General features: G+C 41.4%; 1 protein-coding gene across 2 annotated transcripts in view; it reads right to left on the bottom strand.

Annotated features, from left to right (window-relative positions):
- The window catches only part of WNT7B (Wnt family member 7B), a 93,017-nt gene that overhangs the window by 39,771 nt on the left and 31,284 nt on the right, over positions 1–21,962 (bottom strand). For both annotated transcript variants that reach the window (XM_038153289.1, XM_038153288.1), the window contains exon 2: positions 231–457. In XM_038153289.1, the coding sequence (XP_038009217.1) occupies positions 231–457 (227 nt within the window). The remainder of the gene's footprint in view (positions 1–230; positions 458–21,962) is intronic.

Genomic DNA, 21,962 nt, shown 5'->3' with positions numbered 1-21,962 from the left:
GCACAGTGAGGCCATTGCTGGGTCTGAAGTTGCACGGATATGAGTGACTTCATCTACAGATCACTGGAGATTCCATGTCTCTTGCCAGTTACTTTTCACTGAGTGGAACACACAATTATTCTGGAAGCATCACTGTTGAGCTCCGAGGGATATAAACCTTTGCAGGACCATAGCAAGAAAGGTAAGGGAAAGCCATCCCAAACAGATGCCTGCGGCAGAGACACCCTTACCTACTCGAAGCTCTTGTCCAAAGACTGTTTTCTCTCCCAGTGCAGAGCAGTTCCACCTCCCGTAGCGAAACTGGTACTGGCACTCATTGATTCCCATCTGTGCCCCTTCCCCGATCACGATGATGGCATCAGGGCGGCTCTGGCAGATCGCTCGCTGCCGAGGGGCCAGGCCTGGGATTTTGTTGCAGATTATATTAGCTCCTAAAGCCACCACGGATGACAAAGCTCTGAAGAAAAAAGCAGAAAGACACGTTATAACCAAATTGAGGTGACCAAGTGCTGCTGTGTGGCTGGCAGGGTGCTGTGCAAAAGGGGAAGGGTCAGAGGTTGAGTTGCTGTAATTATGCCGACTTGGCACAATGTCTCTGGTCTGGTATAGCAGCCTGGAAATCTTGTAGCAATTCCTGATCTGGTTTGTGCCAGAAGAAACAAAGAAATTGAATTTTGGCACTTTTGTTTCCAGTCCTACACAGAGACATCAGCTTGTGTGGAAAGACTTACTTAAAATTGAAATATAGTGATAAGCGATCATCCACAAATCTCTGAAACTACTTCGAGTGCAGGTTCAGAATTAGTGTTTTAGTTACTGCAGCCAGTGCATTCACCCCTCATTTGAAACTGTTAAGCACAATTTAGAAAATAACTTGACACTACCAACACTCTTGCCCATTATTATGCTCAGGGTATTCAATGATTAATGAAGTTCAGCAGTATAACTATGCTTTTAGATCTGGCAAACATCGTGGAGCACATAGGAGTTTTCCTTAATATGTGCCATCCAGGCTAGAAACATTTGCAGTTCTCATTCTTCAAGTATATTTTCAGAATTCATTATGAAGTTTGCATATAACTTGCACCTGCCATATGTTTTCACTTGAGCACATTTACTTTTCATTTTTCAGTTCACTTTTCAACATCTTCACAGGCTCATTTTTCAACATCTTTACAGCCTACATTTTAAATGGTAATATTTTGAAAACAATGGGACAACATAGGTACACATTCAGTGATGTCTCTGGTCACATCTACTGAGTACCCACCAAGCCCATGGAGATGCTTCAGCTGGCTCTGGACAAGCGAACTGACTGCCCCATGATCCTACTTCCACCCTGAACACCAGCCCAGGCCTTTCATCTTAGGGTTAAAAATTTCCCACTGGAAATGCTCCCTTGGGGAAATGCTGACTAAACAAAATTAAAGAATTATATAAGAATTTGTCAACTTCATCACAAGGTAAGTCCAAAATTACATTTCAATAAGATACAGTAAAACCAGAGCAAGGAGGGTGAAACTGAGAGCTCTTCCCTGGCCTAAATGAAATACTGCTATTCCTGTGGAATGGAAATTCCATGATGATCCACTCTGCCTTCAGTAGGTATTTTTGCATCTTTTCCAAAGTTAACAATCCATGAGAAATTCACCACTTGTGGGTTTGTATTTATGGCAGCAGAGGGGTGTTATGGATATAGAAATAAGGTATCACCCAGCACGTGCATGGCCTGTTGTTCTGCCTATTAAACAGAAGTAAAAACAAAAGGTAGTTGCAGTCTGACCACTCCCAGTGTTGGAGCAGGAGTGCTCAGACCTGCAGCTTTAATTTGAGTTCCTATGGATGCTGAGCAACAAAGCTGGAGCATCAGCTGGAACCAGAGAGTCCCTGAGATTCATGCAGGTTTTGAGCTAAGGCTTTTTTTCTGGCAAAAAGTATTTCTCCTCTTAAAAATTAAAAAAAAATTAAAAAATTAAATAGTGATGTCTTTAAATTAGGACTTTCCAAGAAATGTGATAATCTTAAAAAAGTATTATGTTAGATACAGGGACAAGATCCTCTTTACAGTGGCTTATGACTTTTATGCTATGGCTTCAAAAGCTAATGAAAATCACAGAGTATACTTTTTTAAAAATCAGTAAAATTTTTTAAATCAGTACTTTTTGTTCTTTTTTTTTTTTAATAACACACTTTTCATATTGAAAAGTAAGTGGTTTTTTACTTTGAAAGTTCATGGAGCTTTTCTCTCTCAGACTTCATCCACTTTCCACACAAAGCAGGATGGACATTCTGAAAATATTCAGTAAAACACAAAGGGAAGCATTTTTCCTAAAAAGATAATGTGTCAAATTCAGAAACATAAACTCTTTGATGATACTAAAATGCTATGCCCCATTCTTGCCCCATTCTCTCCACCTGGCTTTGCCCAGTTCCCTGGGACAGACCAGGTGCCCAGGCTTCCTGCAAGACCTTCCCACCAGGTAACCCATTTCCACTGCTGCTTCAGACACTGACCCTTCCAGGAAAATCTAGCCCTGAGCAAATCTGAGGCTGGCTCCTAAGAAGGAGACATGCACAAGGCATTCAAAATTCCATTTGATGCTTGGCACATGCACAGACACACAGCTCTGGTCCTGCAGCTGCCTGATGGTCACCAAGTTACGGAGGCTATGCCACCAACTTACTAGCAAAACTTACACCTAAAAATCACTTCTATGTTATATAAATACTTTTCTAAAAATTAAAAAAAAAAAAGATAAAAACTGTGCAATACCTTCCTGACATCATTTTTTTAACTGCTGGTCTTCTACAGTTTCCCCTAACTATTCTCAAGTTGAGCAGCAAAAACCTTAAGACTTTCAAAACAAAGGAAAGCAAGAATTGGCCACAGCATCTAAACATATAATTTTCAGTTAACTTGCTTCCTTCGTACATGTCCCTTCTGTCTCATAATTAGGTTAAAGAGTATATTCTTTCGGCTCCCATTGTTTTTTGGAGCAAGCCTTGGTCAAAGTATTTTAACACAGTGGGTCAGTTTATTCATCCAGAAAATAAGCACAAACATACCTGCTTCAGAAGGTATTGTGAGGGTTTATTGTCATTATAATTATAATTATTGTGTGCTTGTGAAGTGTATTATAACAATCAAACTGCAATTATTGGGGGTGGAAGGGGTCTTGGTTTTTCTATTACTTCCAGAAACTTCCCCCTCTCTGGCCTGAACTTACCAGCATATTCCCTCAAACTTGTTTAGCCTACTTTTAAATTGTTACACTGCCAAAAGAAATGCTGAATCATGAAACTGAGGTTTTGGAAAGCTTTATTTTTATTAAAGAAATGCACCCAACAGCATTTCAAGCTTCCTCTGCTCTATTTCTTGTGGCGTCCCTCAGTTTGTGCATCCATCACACATTCGGGAGGGTTGTGATGTGCTCCTGCCCCTTGGCAGGTTGAAGGCTACATTATTTTTTCTCAAAGCTGGAGATTGTTTCAATTTATAGCTGTCAAAAGGCAGATCCTCCATGCCACATTTTGGCATCTTCTTTCATCTAATCTTTCTTTGTGGTGCAAATTGCCTTGATTCTTATCACCAGAAACTCCTGAGTGTAGCATTTTGTTAAGATTTCTGATGCCGTTTACAGTAATTGCAACCATCCTGCACCACAAGAGTCTCCACTCAGCTCAGAGTGTTCTGCTGGGTCATCCACATGGGCTATTCCATTAAACATCATCCACATGGCTTATCCAGATAAACAGAGTGAGCGGAATGATGGCACATCTCCTAAGGAATTGGCACTATTGTCTGGCACATGGAGAGCTTTGACATTTCTTCATGCCTATGCCATTAACCCAAGGGAAACACCAGCACTGAAATTGAGCAGTATCTATAAACAGAGTGATGCCCAAATTTAAAAAACAACAATACCCCCCACCACCCTGAAAAAAAAAAAACAAAAACAAAAACAAAAAAAAAAAAAAAAAAAAAAAAAAAAAAAGAAAAAAAAAAAAAACCACAGGAAAAACCCAAACACCCCAACAAAAACAAACAAACAAAAACCCCATCAGATCTGGGCTTGGATAGGACCTTGCAGTTCAAACATCCATCAAATTACACCTGATGAACAAGATTTCAGCAGGTTTGGTTTCTGCATAAGAATTCTGAAACATCAGGGTTTTTATCATTTGAAAAAATAACTAGGACGGTGTCACAGCAAGCAGAAAAACATGGCAGTGGGAGACAAGTTTCAGCTTATTTTCTGAAATAATGCTTTTAATTCTACAAAGACATATGAATCCTGTCATAAAAAGAGAAATTTCTCCTTCCAAATGTATTTCCTGTTACAGTTGCATCTCCTCTGTAGCACCTAAGCAACTCCAGCTTCCCTTTTCACAAAGTGAAATGAAAATTATTAGATATTCTAAGCAAGTCATGAAAGTAAAGGTCTTTGAAATGCTTCAGAAATTAAGCACTACGGCCACTTGAGTTTTAAGAACTGCTTGTTGGAAATGTACTCCTCATTCCTGATGGCTTGCTGGAGTCTCCATTTTATAATTGCAAAAGCAAGCATTCACTTAACTTGAGCATGAATCATTTCATTGATTTCAAATGTTATCATGTCCTTGCAACTTCTGATTAATTTTACATATAAGAAGGTCATCATGTGAACTGCAATTTACAGAGTCTTTGCATGAGTGGAAAATATATAAAGTAAATCCTTATAATGGACAGGTGTACAAGCACATGAGAAGAAAAAAAAATATATTTTCTTTTTGTTAAAAGAATCTGAATTTTGACAAAATTATGAAATAGAACTGTCTACTTATAGATTAAGAGCAGTAACTGACCAATCTTTGGAGTTGTCCCCAAGCTCCTTCACAGGCACAGATGCATACTGAGATTTCTCCTAGGAACTTAATATACCATTCTGACAAATACACGACAAAAGATGCAAAATAAGAGATTAAACCAACAACACATTGCATACTGATGAAACACTTAATCAAATTGATTTCAACCTTTTGGTTAAAAAAAAAAACTAAAAAGTTGCTTTAAAAATTCTCTGCCAGTCTGTGCTCCCTGGGCAAATTACATTTTATTGGAGCCCAGGACTGGTGTCAAGAACTTCTTCTCCTCCAGCACCCTCCCTCACTTGAATTCCTGACTGCACAACAGCACAGCACACACTTCCCACTGAGCCAGCCTTACTGCAAGCCCTTGGATAGGCAACTGTAGGGTCACTGTGATCCCACCCCAGCTCTGCCTTTTGATATTCACCTGCAACTGCTGTTGGGCAGGGGGTTTGTTTTCAGCAAGGAATGAAGGGATTTAGCCACATGAACCCCATTAACAGCAGAGGAGTTGTGCAGCTTTTTGGCACACTGTACAGAAAACTTACCCCACCATCTCTGACAAAAAAAAATTCCACATAGTGGGTTCTTTGTTAGCAGGAGCCACCGAGGTATTTTGTGGTGACATTGCGACACATCTGAAACCGTACACCACTACCAAATGGTTGACTTAATTAAGAATTCCTAAGTAAATATTTTGAGTGCATATCAGTTGCAGAAATTGGCAGGAGTGTCCTGGGCTCTGAATGCCATATGCATATGTTTAGGCTTTCAGTTTTGTTTTCCAGCCTGGCTTTGGGAAATAGATGTTCGGCACACGTGCAATTGAAGCGGAAATCCAGTCAGGCTGCGTGGTTCAGCCCCGTGCTGCTCTCCCCTCTGCTGGGCTCCAGCCCTGGGGGCTGCACACAGACGTGTTCACTCCCACCAAATGAAAGGCAGAGATTTCTTTGAGGAGCTCACCCAAAAAAGTGCCTGACATCCCATGCAGTGTGCCTGCTGGCATGGCCAGGAATGAACGCGGGGGAATGGGGGAGTTGAGGGATGGCTCACACAAGGGCAGAGCCTGCTTGAGAGAGGAGTGGGGGCATGCCCCCCATCCCTCTGTGCCATAGTGATCAGGGAACACCAGCAAACCCTTGGATCACACCCTTCCCCACCTGCCAGCTGGGATGGTTGCTGTGAAGCCAGCAGTGAATCACTGGGCTTCAGCAGAAGGAGGGGAGACATTGCCCGGGCTGCCATTCACAGACCGGCACCAGCAACCAGCACCAGCCTCCTGCACATTCCTGCTGTCCACTCAGCAAGAGAAATCTGATTTTGACCCATATCTTATTTGCTGTATGACTGGTCCTCTGCAATAAATTTTAATAATTCTTCAGTGAGACTACACTTGATATGTAACAGCAGCATATCTTGAAGACTGTTACATCTGTAGTTTACCTGTATTCAACCTTTTTACACCAACAAAACGCTCGTGGAGAACAGAAATGCCTCACAGGCCTCATGTGTCCTATTGTAAAGGCCACACTAGCAAATTTACATTTCCATTTTCATTGGACATTCACTGTCTTCCAGAATTTTTATGGCGAACCACTGCATAATGAGGATTTTCTTTCTTGTCTCAAATCACTTTACTCTGGGGGCGTCTTGTTATATGGTGGAAAACACATCCTGTGGATATAAAAATTTATAAAAATGAAATTGGGTGTTAAAATATCTGAAGTGTGGCAAATAATGATTCCAAAGGAATTTGTGTTTCAATAAGTGTTTGGTTTGCTAAACCAGAGAAAACTGATAGGCCAGTGTTTGAAAGCTGCAGGAAAGTAGCAATTCTAGCATTCTCCTGGGCAATTCATGGAAGGCTGGAATATTCCTGCTTTGGTCTTGTCAGCGATGAAGGTGGTGACATACATGGTGCAATTGAACTCATCTGAATAGGCTTAATGAAAAATGGTGTTGATATAAAATTATTTGATTCTTTTTACAAACGGAGCTTTATCAGATTTAGAAATCAAACCGAAACACTTTTGTTTTGCACAGTTTTTTTTCTTCTGTCTCTATAAACAGCGTTAGCAGGACCTACCAGTCCAGTTCTGCAAACATGCACATGCCTTACCTTGCAGAGTACCAAGCAGCTTCCACCCTCAGTAACAACAAAGTCCATTCCTCAGTGCCAAGATGCCCTTTAAGCACTCACAGCTGGTGTTGATGTCTAGCACCATAATTTGCTTTTCACCCCATTTCTGGTTCCCTTTAGTACTAGAAAGAGCCACACTAATATCTGACAGAGAGACACAGAGCTGTTTGCTGAGCAGCAACCCACCACTGTGGAAAGCAAAGTCACCTTGCGGAATAACTGGGGTGGGACACTGCAGTTCTCCTGGCATGGAATGCAACTTGGAGATACCAAAGTGGCTGGAAGAGACAACTCACTGATTTTCTGTGTCTATGCAGAAACAGTTCGGTATCATAGAAAAATGAAAATTTCACACTTCTATATGTGAACTTCACGGTTTTGTTATGTTTTTCATATAGTTAACATAAGAACAAACAAGCTTTCTCCAATCACACACAACAAATATATAGATATGAGCATTTTCCAAGCTTTATCAATTCCAAGTCTTAATTAAACTCAAGTGACGTGTGTATTTTGTCTCTGACCAAACTTTAGCAGTCTGCTCTGTTTGGGGAATGGATTAAGAGGGAAAAAAATAAGTAGTCTTCAGGCAAAGTGCAAGATTTATCAAGACCATACCCTGCTTAATATGTGAGATCTGATGAAAACTTGCCACAGTCCTACCACAGATGTCCTACACAGAAGCAGCTATCTCTTAGTTAGCTCATTCTAAAATGCCAGGTATGCCTTGTGGCTTTAAAATCTTTAAGGTGGACTGTTAGTGGCATCTATCTTAAAATATGTGCTCAGTGATATTTGTCATTAAACATTTTTGAAATATCTTATTTTTTTTGCTTTGTTTGCATAGGGCTTTCATGGATGCTATACAAAAACTGAAAGAGGAGAGCATGTAATAATGGGTCTACAGGAGAGGAAGACTCTTCCTTCTCAAAATGAAGTCAGCTGGCTTTACTGCTGTCGTGGTTCAGGCAGGAGCTCATCAGGAACTGAGCAACCAATGAGAATAAATTCTGAAGGTCTACTGAGCCATTATGTTGGAGAATTTAGTATATTGTGTTCAAATGTTGAGACTCTGTTAATCATGAGGATCAAAATCTGTATGCAGCTCTGAGGTACACCTGAAAAGCCATACAAAGTTGTCTCCGATGTTCTTTTATTATTAAGGTGGAGAGACCACATTTACCCTTCCCATAATGCACTTCAGACTAAATGACCACTGAGGGCTGCTATTTGGACACAGATACATGACCACAAAACAAGACTTACTGGTCTTGAATTAGCAAGAGGAAAAAAAATAAATTCTCTTTGTCCGTGACATTGAATTTTTATCCACTGAATGCGCCACTATGATGAGCCATGATATATTTCTTTTATTCCCTCCCTCACCACTGTTTTCATGGTGGTAAATCTTTCCTAAGGCCATAAAAAGTCAGGATATGGAATTAAGTAACAGCCACAAACAAAATTAAAGCAAAAAAACCCATGGACTTGGTGCTCTCAGGTTTACTTACTGGCTCCTACATCTGGCATGGGAGCACTGCTCAAACCAGCAGCAGCATGTGTTGTTCTCATCTGCTCTAAATGCCTCACTTCAGACAAGACCATTGTCAGGAGGTACAAGGAGCAGGATGAGCTCTTTGGATGTTTCTCTACAACAATTGAAGCTTTGGGATGACAGACAGAAGGGCAGCTCCTCCTGCTCCGGTGTGCAGCAGGCAAGGAAGTGAGTGTGAGGTCTGGGCACATCCTTGGCACCACCCAAGTGGGACCAGGCAGATCACTGGTGCCTTGACAATAGTCTCAGTTAGGTTGTGAAGCCTTGAGCCCTTGTGTTTTCCCTCCTCATTTACCCACCTTCACCTTTCCCTCAAACTGCAATAGTTGGGGCACACCCATTCACAGTGAACACATCTGTGTTGTTCCCAAGATGTGGGAAAAACTGGAAAAGAAACACAAAGTCCCAGAAGCAGAAACCGTGGACCTCTCCAGGTTTAGCATGAATGGGTACAAATGAGGAAAACTGTTGGGCTTTAATTTTTTTTTTTAAATTTCATGTCAGAGTTAATTCCTTTACAGGAGAACTGCAATATCCCACCAGATACGGGTGGTGTGTCTGCGTGAGGCTGGGCGGTGATGCAGAGGTGCCTCTGTCAGAGACAGGGGTTGAATGGACAACTACTCTCCATCTCCAGCACCAAGGACAGGAGGGAGGATGCACCTCCCACATCACCTCCAAAAGATTATGTTCCTCAAAATCATGGAAGAGTTTGGGTTGGAAGGAACCTTAAAGCCTGTCCAGTCCTACCCCCTGCCATGGGCAGGGACACCTTCCACTATCCCAGGCTGCTCCCAGCCCCATCCAACCTGGCCTTGGACGCTTCCAGGGATGGGGCAGCCACAGCTGCTCTGGGCACCCTGTGCCAGGGCCTCCCTTTCCACTGGAGCAGGTTGCTCAGATTGGCACAAGCTGATTGCCTGGGTATGTGTTCTGCTCCCAGGACAGGTTTGTGCTAGGGCTGGCCAGCCAACTTTAAATTACCTCCCTGGGCTGTCTGCAACTCCAAGCAAAAGTGCCCTGAAAGTCCCTTTCAACCTGCATAGCTCAGCTAAGCTCTTGCAAAGCCTTGATTTAGGAAGGAAAATGCTTTTAGGACCACCTTACTAAATACAAGAGACCTATCACAGATTTCAAGGTGCTAGATGTATGGCTGACACCCTCTGTGTTTTCCTGGTCATGTGGCTCTATTTGCTTCCATGGAAAATTTGTTGTTAACTGCAAGTCAGCCCAAGTCAATGTACCAGAATATGACCCTGTACAAAGACCTCGTGCTAAACGGGTCTAACATGCCAGATCCCAAAATAAATTAAGAAGACAGAGGTGTTACACTAAGGAAGTTGCCTAAGAAATGCAGAGTGCAGAAATGCTACACTTGGTAGGTTTTCTATACTTTCAATTAATAGTTATTGAAAAGAAAAAGAAAAAAATGCAACCTATTTTTAAGCAAACAGCAAATGGCACTTGGAAATAATTTTTTTAATAGTCTCTTAGTGTGCTAATTAATTTTGTCTCTCATTTTCTGAATCTGTTCGCTGATTAGAAAATTATTTGCAGCCTTTCTTGTACCTTGTATTTGCAGCTTTTTGTGTACCACCATGCCTGCTGTAAGTAAAACTGCTTGGCACTTCCATGGAGCAGGCCTGCATTCCCTGAACCCAGCAAAACTCCCCACTGGCTATTGGTGATCATGCAAAGAGAAATCCTGATCCATCAGATAGATAATTTATGATTAGCTCCTTACAGGAATTACAATACTGAAGTTATGAGACAGTTTGTCTATTTGAGATTATAGATGTTGGTTAGGCATGGAAATAGGGTTTGATCACTAGTCTGATCAGACCTTCCAATCTGTACCTAAAAGCTGGATATCACTATAAAATAGCTTCAGTTTGAGGAAGTCTCAAGTGTGGAGAAAAAGGGGAAAACCCCTCAGAAACTGCAGAATATAAAAGTTATTTCCTATGCAGATTTCCAAGCATTTAAAACATTATTGTATGCTGCATGTGGGCTTTCTGTGAACAACAACTCTCTGTTTTATAATCTGAACTGTCAACACTGGCACAAAATAATGTGACACCAAACAGGGCTATCTATGAATGTCTAAGATTTCTTTCAGCTACTTAACTCAAAATTTTAATTCTGAGTGATATAAGAGTCCTGGTAAACCACACAGTAACTTTTCTAGTTCCCTGGCTTGTTGAGTCTATTCCAGGTGTTCAGAAGGATTAGAAAAAGTCATTTTGAGTTGTTTTTCTAGAGGGAGTTTCTAAATTTGGTGTGCAGCCATAAAAATCTTGCATCTGTGTTATTATCCCAGTGGCCCGTGCTGGGTGTGCCCTTGGTGTTTTGAAAATCACTGTAGGCTTGTGAAAGCAGCTGGATGGAATACTTCTCCTTCTAAAATCCTCTCTCAAAAGATCCCACACACACTGTCAGTCATACACACACAGGCATTCACCTGCCTTTTTGTAAAGTGGCATATTGACCCCAATTTAGCTGCTTCTTGCCTTCAAACTGAAGATGCTGCTGACTATGGGCATCTTGGATTTCTTTTTCCTGCAGTTCTCTTTCTGAATCTGACAATTTGAAAAAATCCCTTTATGGCCATGTAATCCAAAAAGTGAAGAGGTTTAAAGAGGTATGTGATAAGGACTGCCTGGGACTCACAGCTGAGCCTGCAGAGGCGTGAAAAACAGCACTACCAAACTGAGTTGTATGCAATCTATAGGGGCTGTAGGCAGCTGATGGCACACACAATGTCAGCCGGTGAGCACCCAGAGCAGGTTAAGCCTGGCTTAACAGCCACATCTGAGCCACAGTCCAGTCTTCATCATCAGTCAGACCCACATTCTCACAGAAATCTCCTTTCACTGCTAATACTTACTCTCATTTCTCTCCCTGATGCTACCATTTGTTTACCACTGATCTTTTTAACTTTTTACCCCCAGGTAAAACAGAAATTGATAGAGAAGCTAGCTTTCTGTCAGAATTACATTTATCTGTTCCATAGAAGGAAAACTTAAGCTAACAGCAGAATCACAGACTAGGAAGCTCAGAAATTATCAAAGTTTCCTAAAACTCTATGACTTAAATATCTTTTAAGCACTATAGTGTGGGGGTCCCAGTCGTTGGTTTCTCTGGGTCTGGATTGAAGGCACTTGAGACAGTAATTCCTGTGTGGACTCAAGTATTTATTATTTCTTATCAGTAAAACAGTCTCACTCCTGTGAGTTCGGCAGCAAGGCCTAAAATGGCCAACAATCTCCTGTTACAAGGTCTTTTAAGACTAAAGTCTCCAATTAAGAACTGACACCTAGATTATTTCCCCTTTTAACCCAATAACTGATCCCTGGACACCCGCAATGCAAACTTTTCTGCCCAATTACAAAATGCCACCCAAAGCCAAGAAGAAGAAGGAAGAAGAAGCATGCAGAAGAAACCCAGGAGGACACCCTGTGCCCTCCATCTTGCTTCCATCCACAACATACTAAAAATCCCAAAACCTCAATTTCTCACCAAGTGATGCACCTGCACTACTCTCTATAATCTATTTCACACTTTTGTGGATTCCAGTCTATCTTGAAGTCTAGGAAACTTTCTCCATGAATGAGGGTCAAAGTCAGTGCTCCCCTGGGGGTCAGGGCACCCCAGAGCAGACACAGAAATATTCCCGGTGCCCTGGCTTTCCACATCATAGCATGCTCAGAAGATGAGTTTGTTTTAAAAGGGTTGTGGTCATAGACAAGGACAGCCATGGACATTCTCCAAGATGTGAAGTCTGCAACCCGCTCCCTCCATTTCCCCAGTGGTTCCCCTGATGATGTGATATGCCTTTGTACATGGTGTTAGAGCACCTAGGCACTACAGGTGCCTGGGCACTGGAGGCACTACAGAAGAACTCCTGCACCAAGAGATCTGAAAGCACGTGCCAAGGCATGTCAGACTGGCCCCTGTGTGCTCACGTGGAAAGGCTCCTGTTGGGAGAGTATGAGACCATGAATGCTGGGGACTGAATGAGCTGCATTCCCCTGAGAGAGCTTGGTGAGAGGGCAAGGTGGTGAGCACATCTGTCTGAGTGGTGATGGGAAGGCACAGCTTCCACAGAAGGGAGCAAACTGGACAGTAAGCGACTTTGAGGAGACAGTAGTCCATCCACCTTCCCTGGGCAGGATCAGCTGCACCTTTCCCACTCCTGACAGGCACTTCATACCATTTATAAATCATCCTGCCTAAATTTTCCTTAAAAGGGGTGGTTGGGCACTGAACAGGATCCCCAGGGAATGGTCATGGCTCCAAGGCTGACAGAACTCAACGAGCATTTGAGCAACACTAAAGCACAGGGTAAGATTCTTGAGGCCCTCCTGTGCAGGGCCAGGAGTGATCCCTGTGGGTTCCTTCCAACTCAGAATATTCCAATGTTTCTATTCTATGAAATTTCTGCAACTAAAGCTCAGGGCTTCTTCTCTAATACCCAATGGGAACAGAATATTTTGTCCCCAGATGCCTTGCACTGCTCTTTACATTGTTCATAAACCTTCTGCAGAACAAAACAGCCCTCATTCAAATTTTCCTCTCATGCATGAGACCTCTGATCATTTCTATCCCCACCTTTCAATATTCTCTCCCACTGGTCCAAGCTTTTCTACACAAGAAGATAAAGTACACATCATGACTGGAATTACACTCCCCTCTTCTCCTCTCAGTGAAACAAAAACAAGATAGCTGCTTTTTCCATTCCATGTCTTTAGCTCCACTTAGTAAAACAGAGTTGAGAATTAAAGTGGCTCTTCAGTCCTCATTCTACAGCGAATTACCATTGCTTCTGACTTCTTCAGCTCCTGCATGGACTGCATTGCAGCTGTGTAAAACTGGCCCAGAAGTATTTTGACTCCTTGTGCATCACCCCCTCATTAGTGAGGTTAGTTAATTAGTTCAGCAATTAGTGTCCAGTTATGAGCACTCCTTTGATTTGCAGCATCTGACTTTGAGAACATGGTGCAGATGGAGGAGAAGTATGGTTAAAAGTATAGAAAGAGAATTTGCTTAGATTTTGCTTAATATTTACATTAGAGGTTTTACTGTCTGAGACAGGTCAAGTAAAAGTACCTTCACTCTTCACTAAGTACCTAAAATACACAAAGCTTGTGTTTTAAAAGCATCTATTTTAAGAGTCTTAAAAATACTGCATATATTGCCTCCCACTGATACACAGCCTGAAAAAATCTATGCCAAGTTTTGGTGCAGAATTGAGTGGAATTACGGCATAGGAATCAATTTTCCCAATAAAGAGTAGCCAAAGTAGGCCAGATGTGTTTTGGTTTCATTGCACTCCTGAGAGTCGGAGCAACTGCTCAGGAGAATGAGAATTGCTCCAACTGGAGATCTGTGAACTGAGAAGATGAGGTGGCATCACCTCCAATCTTACTAAGTCATTCTCTTGTGTCTCCAAACAAAGCCAGAGAAGTTTTTCTTGTAAGGAGCTACATGTGTTGGTGGAAAAGTATCTTTCAGTTGCAGGCTTAAATACTGTCACCCTTTGTTTAATTTCTAGGCCAGTCTGTACATTCAAGGGACCCCAGGAGTTTAGATTTACAGTCCAAATCATTCAGTGCTTCTGAATTTTCTGTAATTCATGGATTTTCTGTAGAGTATGGATAATATAAAAGTTTCTATCCAGCAACACTTCTAGAATTAGGCCAGTGGTTTCATCCAACTTCTGAGCATTTCATCCCTAGTAAAAATCAAAGTGCCTGGTTTTATTGGATTACCATTGCGTTATGCCATTACCGTGAATCATTAAACTCCAGTTCCTCTACCTCACGCATACAGCATTTGTGCCATATCCTCAAGTTTTCCTAGCACAGCCTATATGATCCAGGATGAAAGTTTACTGCCATGACAGAACAAACATGCAGCATGGGAAAGACATTACTATAAAATAAAACTGAGTGGAAGCTGAAAGCCCAGAGTAACTTCGAGAGCACAGTTTTGGTTTCTTTGGATCTTTAATCCCCAGAATGGCTCAATTTTTTTTTTTTTGTCCAAATTGTTCACCCAGGTCTAATGACCATTGAACAGTCTGGCAGGCACTACACATGGGATAGGATTAGGAGGTCATGGGTTCAGTCTGTAAGTAGGACCACTCACCCCTCTCACAAATCTACTCAGTTGACAGACAATTCTTTGTGATGAGTTGGCCACCCATTCGGAGGGTAAACAGAATTCTCACTTATTTTGAAAATTTGACCATGAGACACAATATAGCTTTCTGTGTGGGGAAGCCCACCCTACAGACAGGGGAAAAAAATCACAGTTCATGCTGTTCAAAATCCATCTTCCCTAAGGCTCTTCCTGGGCTGACCAGTGTTTTCTAAGCTGAGGGCTTTTATTCTTTCTTCCAGTGTGTTCTAAAATACACTTACAGAATGCTAAAAATCTTTATTTTAAAGGGAAAACTAGTTGCACTAATGGAACAACATTTGTATTTGTTCAGTTACTTTAATGAAGAGAATGTTTTGCATGCTTTCAGGAAAAAAAGAATTATAAATAATACCTTAATGCCATGTCTTAAAGTATGCTTTAGAACTCTCCTAAGCATCTTGTTTGTTATGCTTCAAAACTTTCTGTCACCAGAAAGGAAAAAAAATCAACAGCATTCCTTCTGTCTTACAGAAAGATGAGAGTAAGAAAATCGCCCCTTTGGGGATTTTCAGTTGGTGTAGGGAAAACTATAACTTCATTAAGGATCTGATAACTAACCCATATGGTGCATGATCCTGATAATACAATCCAAACATCACAAACCAACTCCCAAAAGCTAACAAGAATCAGCGTCTTTGTTGTAGAACAAAACAATGAGATTTCATGCTAACCCAAAATCCAGTTCCTCTGGAGATACCAAATGCCTAATTCACAAGGAAAATAGATGGTCACAGATGATGATGCATGTCCTACAGTTTGCTGTTGCCTCCCACAGATGAAACAGAGGGCTTGATCTCTTGTGGTATTCAAAATCCTCTGGCATTTTTTGGAATCAAAGAACTGATGGAAAATCAGATAATTAAAATTGCCTGCTTAGAATCCCTGTAAGTATTAACTATATGTTGTATTCTTCTGCTCTTTCTGTTTAAATAGTTTTTCTTCATTTTTTCTGTATAAAAACCATCCTAGCTTTTTTTATTTTTGGGGGCAAGAAACCTGCTGATTGCTCAAGTAAAAGGGCTTAAGTAAAAGGCTGATATTTTCCAGTTCACATTCAAATGATTCAACCTAGAAGTTCAGACATGATATTTAATTTTATGGCCCCAGAGGACAATCCCATGAATGTAAAATTGAGTACATGTGTCAGAGGCCTGCAACTGTTTTGGGACTCATTTGGGGACACAAACATTGTATAATTATGACTTATCTGTACGAAATGCATACAAAGTATAGGTGAATGTGGGTTTAACTCAAAAAGAAAAGGCATAACATTTTATGTGTTTCTTAGGGTTCTCTCTGGCTGGAGAAGTCAAGTGATGCCAGGATAGATTTTGGCCATAACCTACCAAAGAAGAATTTTGGGTGGCAAAAGAGCCAGACTTATGAAATAGGCTCACCCAGGGCTTTCTAGAAATGGTAGTGAATGAATCCACACTGCACAGAAGAGATTATCCTCCTTGTTTTACTAATAGAGGAAAATGTGATTCGCAGATCTAAAGACTTCAAATGGGAAACTTGACCTTATAATGATTTTTATACTGTGGACTATTTTTGAATCAGAACTGTCATGGTAAGTTCCCTATCCAGTTTGGTTATTTTGCTCAAAACCACCATTGTGCTATTTCAGTGAAAGACAAACACTGACAGCCAGTTTCTAGGTGAAGGGATCTCAGTTCTGCCAAATATTCAGCAATGTATCATCACGTATGTCCAAACAGCATCACTGCACAAAACTCTAACACAGAGAAAAGTTCATGATTAATAAAAATGTCTCCCCTGCCAAAAAAATCATTCACTCAGAAGGAAAATGTAAACCCAAAAGAGAGATCAAATAGCTTGTAGTATAAGGTCCTAACAGACTGCAGCCAACTAAAGTCGCTTTTACTGACTGAAGTCTGCAGCAAGGCTGAAATGGCAACAAATTCCAGGAATAAAACAGGACAGACCAGAGAGAACTGGAAATATTGGGAGAAGGAAGTCTCATGTAGCGAACCTTCTGCTCCCCACTGTCAGTGTCACTTTGTCCATGATGTGGTCCCAGCTGTGACAGCACCAGGAGAAGCTCTGCACAAGAAGGGGGAAGGCGACGCGGTGTGGCCTGGAGGAGCTGCTGGTCCATGCCAGGCACCACTGACTGCACTGCCAGGGGCACCCAAGCCAAGCTGGGCCTGGGAATGCCAACAGCTGCACTGTGCCAGCACGCCAAGACTGGTCCCAGAAAAGATGGGCACTATGGCAGAGAGGATTGAGCTGCTTGACCTCAGATGACTCAGTGTGACAAATACAGGGCTTGCAGAGAAAAATAAAACTCTGCATAGCCAACATTAAAAAAAAAAAAGAAGTGATAATTCAGTGTTTGCCTGATGGCTTTTCTTCCAGTTATAAAAAGCTTCTTGTTCAGCTTTTACAAGATATAGCTGGTGAATTCTTTTTCATGCAAGAACGAAAGGAGAGAAAAAAAATTCTGGCACACTTCTTCTGGTAAGTTTCTAGAAACTGATATTCTCCCTCCCTTATTTCCCTACCCACATGCAATGATTGCTGTATTCACTGCTGAACTGGAAAAATCTTCTCTGAGGATGAAGGGAGAGTTTCTGTTCTACAACCAGTAAATCCTTGAATTCTATGTAGAGACTATCAATGAGGCAATGACAGATAACAGTTGTGGTGTTCAGGGTTCTGGAAATTATCCCAAAGCTGGCGAAACTCACATAATTCCAAACTACTAGTTTCATCATAATCTGAATCAAAAATGTGAAAATAAAAAGCTGTGCTGTATTTGCCTATAATAACTTATCTCACTGGCCACCAATTCATGAGTTTCAAATTCTGCACAAAAATACCAAAATTCCACCCACATTCCACACGCTTCACTAAATTTTGTGAACTCACACAGAAGCAAGCTAATACTTTCAAACTGATGTGACTCCAAGCTAGAGGGGGTGGAATTAAACATCCCTGACACTGAAGCATGGTAAACTGGTGGGCAGCTTTTATTTTTGTCCTATTGACAGACTGTGTTCCTAGTGGCTGAGATCCTTGGGTTTGATTGCAAGCTGTTGACTTGCAAGCTTACAGCTGTCCTGGCCTGGATATAGTTATAAGGAAAGCTGTGTAGAAAGCTGCCAAATTGTAACCTGACACTGACTAAAAAGAAAACATGAAGAAATACATCCCTGAGAATATCTTGTGAGTTACTGAAGCCAGGAATCAAAGCTGGACTCCAGCAATTTTTGTACGGCAACTTTATCAAGGAATTAAGTGGTGCTGCAGGAACTCTACTCCTATCCTGGCTACAATGTGTTGGTTTCTATCATTTCTTTGTAATTGGCATCAGCTGATGGTGGGATCCAAAACATTCCAAACTTCCTTTCAGCATGGTGAGACACTGTATAGGCAAACAAAATAATCTTCAAACCTATTCTGTGTCAAATAAAGAAAAGCCCAGAGTCTTAAAAAATCAGAGATTGACATTCCCAGCAATATCAATAGATGAGAAATGGCACTCTAAGATGTGAATACTGAAGCACAAAACTATGCAATAAGCTGGTTTTGGAATTTGAATGTGGTAGTTAATCCAAAACGTCTTCTGGTTCGCAAAGGTTTTAATGAATTTTAATGAAAAAGCTGGTGAAAAGCATCTTAATTGGCTCCCTACCATCTTAACTTAGTGACATCTTCCACATCCAATGTCTTTGTCAACCAACCTCTTGCTCAGCTCCTTGGCGATTACTGAAACTTAAAGAATCACCCATTCCTTTTTGGAGACAATTCCAACTATTATAGCACAATATGAAAGGAAGGGATTGAAAACCCACACAGGAGCTTGTAGAAAATTGTTAGAGTTTCCAGCAGATGTGCATCTTTACAGGATCAAACCCAAGCAGTTGCTGGACATGGGATTGCTGGTTTTAGTTGCCTGCACCAGTATTTCCCACATTTCAGAGGCTTGCTGCTTCTAAATGGCATGGGAAGTCTCCATGGCACACACTGAGGGCAGTATTTCACAACATTTACATTTGTGTTGTCTTTCTAAATGAAAGACTTTAGGACTACAATGTCAAATCATGGGAATGATAGGCCAGTTCATCCCATAGGTTAGAATTTGAAACTAAAATCTGAGATTGTCCTCTGGAGTCACAGACTCATAGAAAATCAGGCAACCTGACTCAGGCTCTGTTCATACCTAGAACATCAGCTCACTTCCCATGTTTGCAAGCTAAGGCAGGTTGTGGGAAGGATCAATCCAGTAGGCGCCGGATATTGAGAGTCTTCTGGTCCTGAAGAGCAGCCTAAACTTGCTCTCCTTGTTCACCTATTCTGCAGAAGATCCACAGATGAGGAGTGGAGAGCCACTTCTCCAGCTGCTCCAATGGTGGATCAAAGTAGCAAGATCTGGTCCGACTCTTGGCTCTGATTTGCTGTGTCGGTTTGAGTGAGCCACCTCCTTGTAGTGTGCTGCTTTCCTGCTTCTTTGCAGTCTTACCTTCCCAGACAGAGTGTGAGCCAGGACAGTGACTTGCCCATACTTGCAATTTCTTCCATGGTACAGAGTGAGTGCTAGGCATTAAATTATTTGAAAAAATTAATTAGAATATATATATATGAACTGACTCTTACATAGGTACCAGTAACAAGCAGGCTGACGGCAAAAAGGAGAGGCATTAAAAAATTAGAGTACTGTCAGTTTTAGTGCTTCCCTATGCCATCCAAACTATCCTTTTCAAACTCTTTTAAATGATCCATTTTGCTTTAGCTGCTGTTATTCATTTGCACAGAAAAAATGACGTTGGGTTGGAATCTGGTCTTACCTCTCCAGCTGCCCAAAGATTTTGCCTAGCTGAGCTGATGTTGTTGCCAAAGTAGTAATTCTAAAAACAAACCATCCTCTTCACTCCTGCCAAACATGTGTCAATGCTTTCCAGCTCCAGAGAAGGTACATGAGTGTAGGCACAGCAAACCTTAAATATCTCCTTCTGGCTGCTCAGGAGTACCATCTAAAGGACAATTTTCAAATTCAGCCATGTTAAACAGACAAACACTAACTAGCATGTTAGTTACATGCCTAGGATACTAAAACTAGTTTGTGGATCAAATATCTCTCATTAAGGACAAGGAGGACATCCTGAATATATTAAATCTCGAATTCTTAACATAGATGAACCAAGTATAAACCCAGCACAAGTTTTGTGACTTTTTAGGTGCTGACTCCACACTTGGCAATAACACACCTCCTCTGCTCCACTGTCCTTGCCTCCTGCACATTCCACAGGTCTGAAGAAACCGAGTTCCTACAGCACACTGAAGCCATGGTGCTGTGCCTTGGCTGGTGCAACTACAGGACACCCATATCTGCACTGCCTCTCTCTCAGGAGCCAAGGGGCTGCACAATGCCATACAACACTGTGCAGTATCACCCAGATCCTCTTTTGACCTCTAAAGAGGTCACGAATCACTCATCTGAGAAACCCAGCTTTAAAGCACATGCTAGAATGGATTTTTCATGAGCACTTTCCAAGATGAACAGCCCATCACTTCCCATACCAGTTTGCTCTAGCAATTCCAACTGAAACATAAAAATATGGGGTTTTTTCTGTTTTCTGCCTCCAGTCATTGATTCAGACACATATACTTGCCACAGAAGAGCAAATGACAGCCAAAACCAAAACTGAAACATCTGCAATATGAAATTCAGTTCTGCTCTATGACTCTGACAATGGCATCCTAAGATATAGATGCTTTCTCATTCTTCACTAACCAATCTCACTGCTTTTCCCTGGGTCAGTTAAATAGCAAGAGAGCAAGTTTAACCCATCTCTTTCCCCATCTTAGGTTCTTCCCAGCTGCCTGCTCTCTTTGTGTGTTCAAAGGATACTACAGTGCTCACTCTACGAGTTTAGCCACAACCCAGGGGACTCTCAGAGGGAGAGCTCTCACCTTTCCCGGGCTGCCTCGTGGCCATGGAGCTAACACTGGAGATAGGCGTGTTAATTACTACTGGTTACAGAAGTGGCCTGGTGGGCCCCATGGGGGAGCTGCTGTGAAGCCACAACATCTATTTTCTCCTCAGCCACCCAGCAGCTGTGGTGTGGTGATGTCTCCCAACTAATACTGCTCTAGACAGAATTTGGGCAGCTCATTGTGAAGCTGGGAGATCTCTGTTCAATGGACTTTGGTCAACCACTCTTCTATCCAGCTACGTGCCCCAATATTCTGCTTCTACTACTACCACCTTTCTTCACTTACCCTGGGAAACACAGCCAAGCTGCTTTGCAGACTGTACCTTTTACAAGGTTTTTTTTTTTTCCTTAAAAAAAAAAAAAATCCAAAGCAAATCGAGAAATTGCTGAGGTTGATTTTCTTCTTTCAACTAAGACTCAGCTCCACCTTGTTACAGATACTGGCATACACGTACACACGTACCTGTGCTCATACACACCCAGCATTCACCTTCCTCCCCTGCTCTTGCAGAATGCAATCAGCCACAGAAATTACAGAGTGTTCTAACATCTTTATCTAAAAATACATCTTGTTTTAATTAGATCAAGAGTTTAGGAGCTAGGATGGATTTAATCAAGAGTTTGTAAGCAGGGTGCAACCTTTAGCAAACTTACTGAAATTATCACTTAGCGGTTTTCCATCACCCATGTAGTGAAGTTTGCATTTGCTTTGTGAATGCTCCTGTTTCTTTGGCAATACACAAAACAGTTCTTTTCATTTGTTTCTTTTGTTCCCTGCAAAAGCATCCAGATATGTCTCTTTGTTTACTGAGTTGTTGACACAAAGGAGTCCAGTGTAACAGGCCAAGTCGATGGATCCCTTCACTGTGAGTAGGACTAGCAGGATTAGCCTTCCAAAATGAAAGGGGTGCAATGAGCCAAATACCAATGTCATTAGAGCAATATGATGGATGAATTTGAGCAATGCCTCTCCAATGCCAAACTGTTAAACTCTAGGATTTAACAGGCTTCAATTAACTTGGTAATTTAAAAACGAGTGAGCCAATATATTATGATATAGATAAAGCCTCAGAAAATTAAGTATGAAAAGAACTGTTACATAAAATAAAAAAAAAAATGCATCAGGGTTTTATGTCCTAGTTCATTCTGCCAGTCTTTCCATTCAAACCTCTCTAAGCATACATAATACTAAGTGATAGAAAGCAACTCTAACATTTTCAGGCCTTGAGGTCAAGCACTTGCAAGTCAGAAAATG

This window comes from Motacilla alba, chromosome 1A (genome assembly GCF_015832195.1).
Source record: "Motacilla alba alba isolate MOTALB_02 chromosome 1A, Motacilla_alba_V1.0_pri, whole genome shotgun sequence".
In the NCBI taxonomy this organism is placed as follows: Eukaryota; Metazoa; Chordata; class Aves; order Passeriformes; family Motacillidae; genus Motacilla; species Motacilla alba.
The sequence above is the reverse complement of the archived record's forward strand: the minus strand, read 5'-3'. Positions and strand labels throughout refer to the sequence as shown.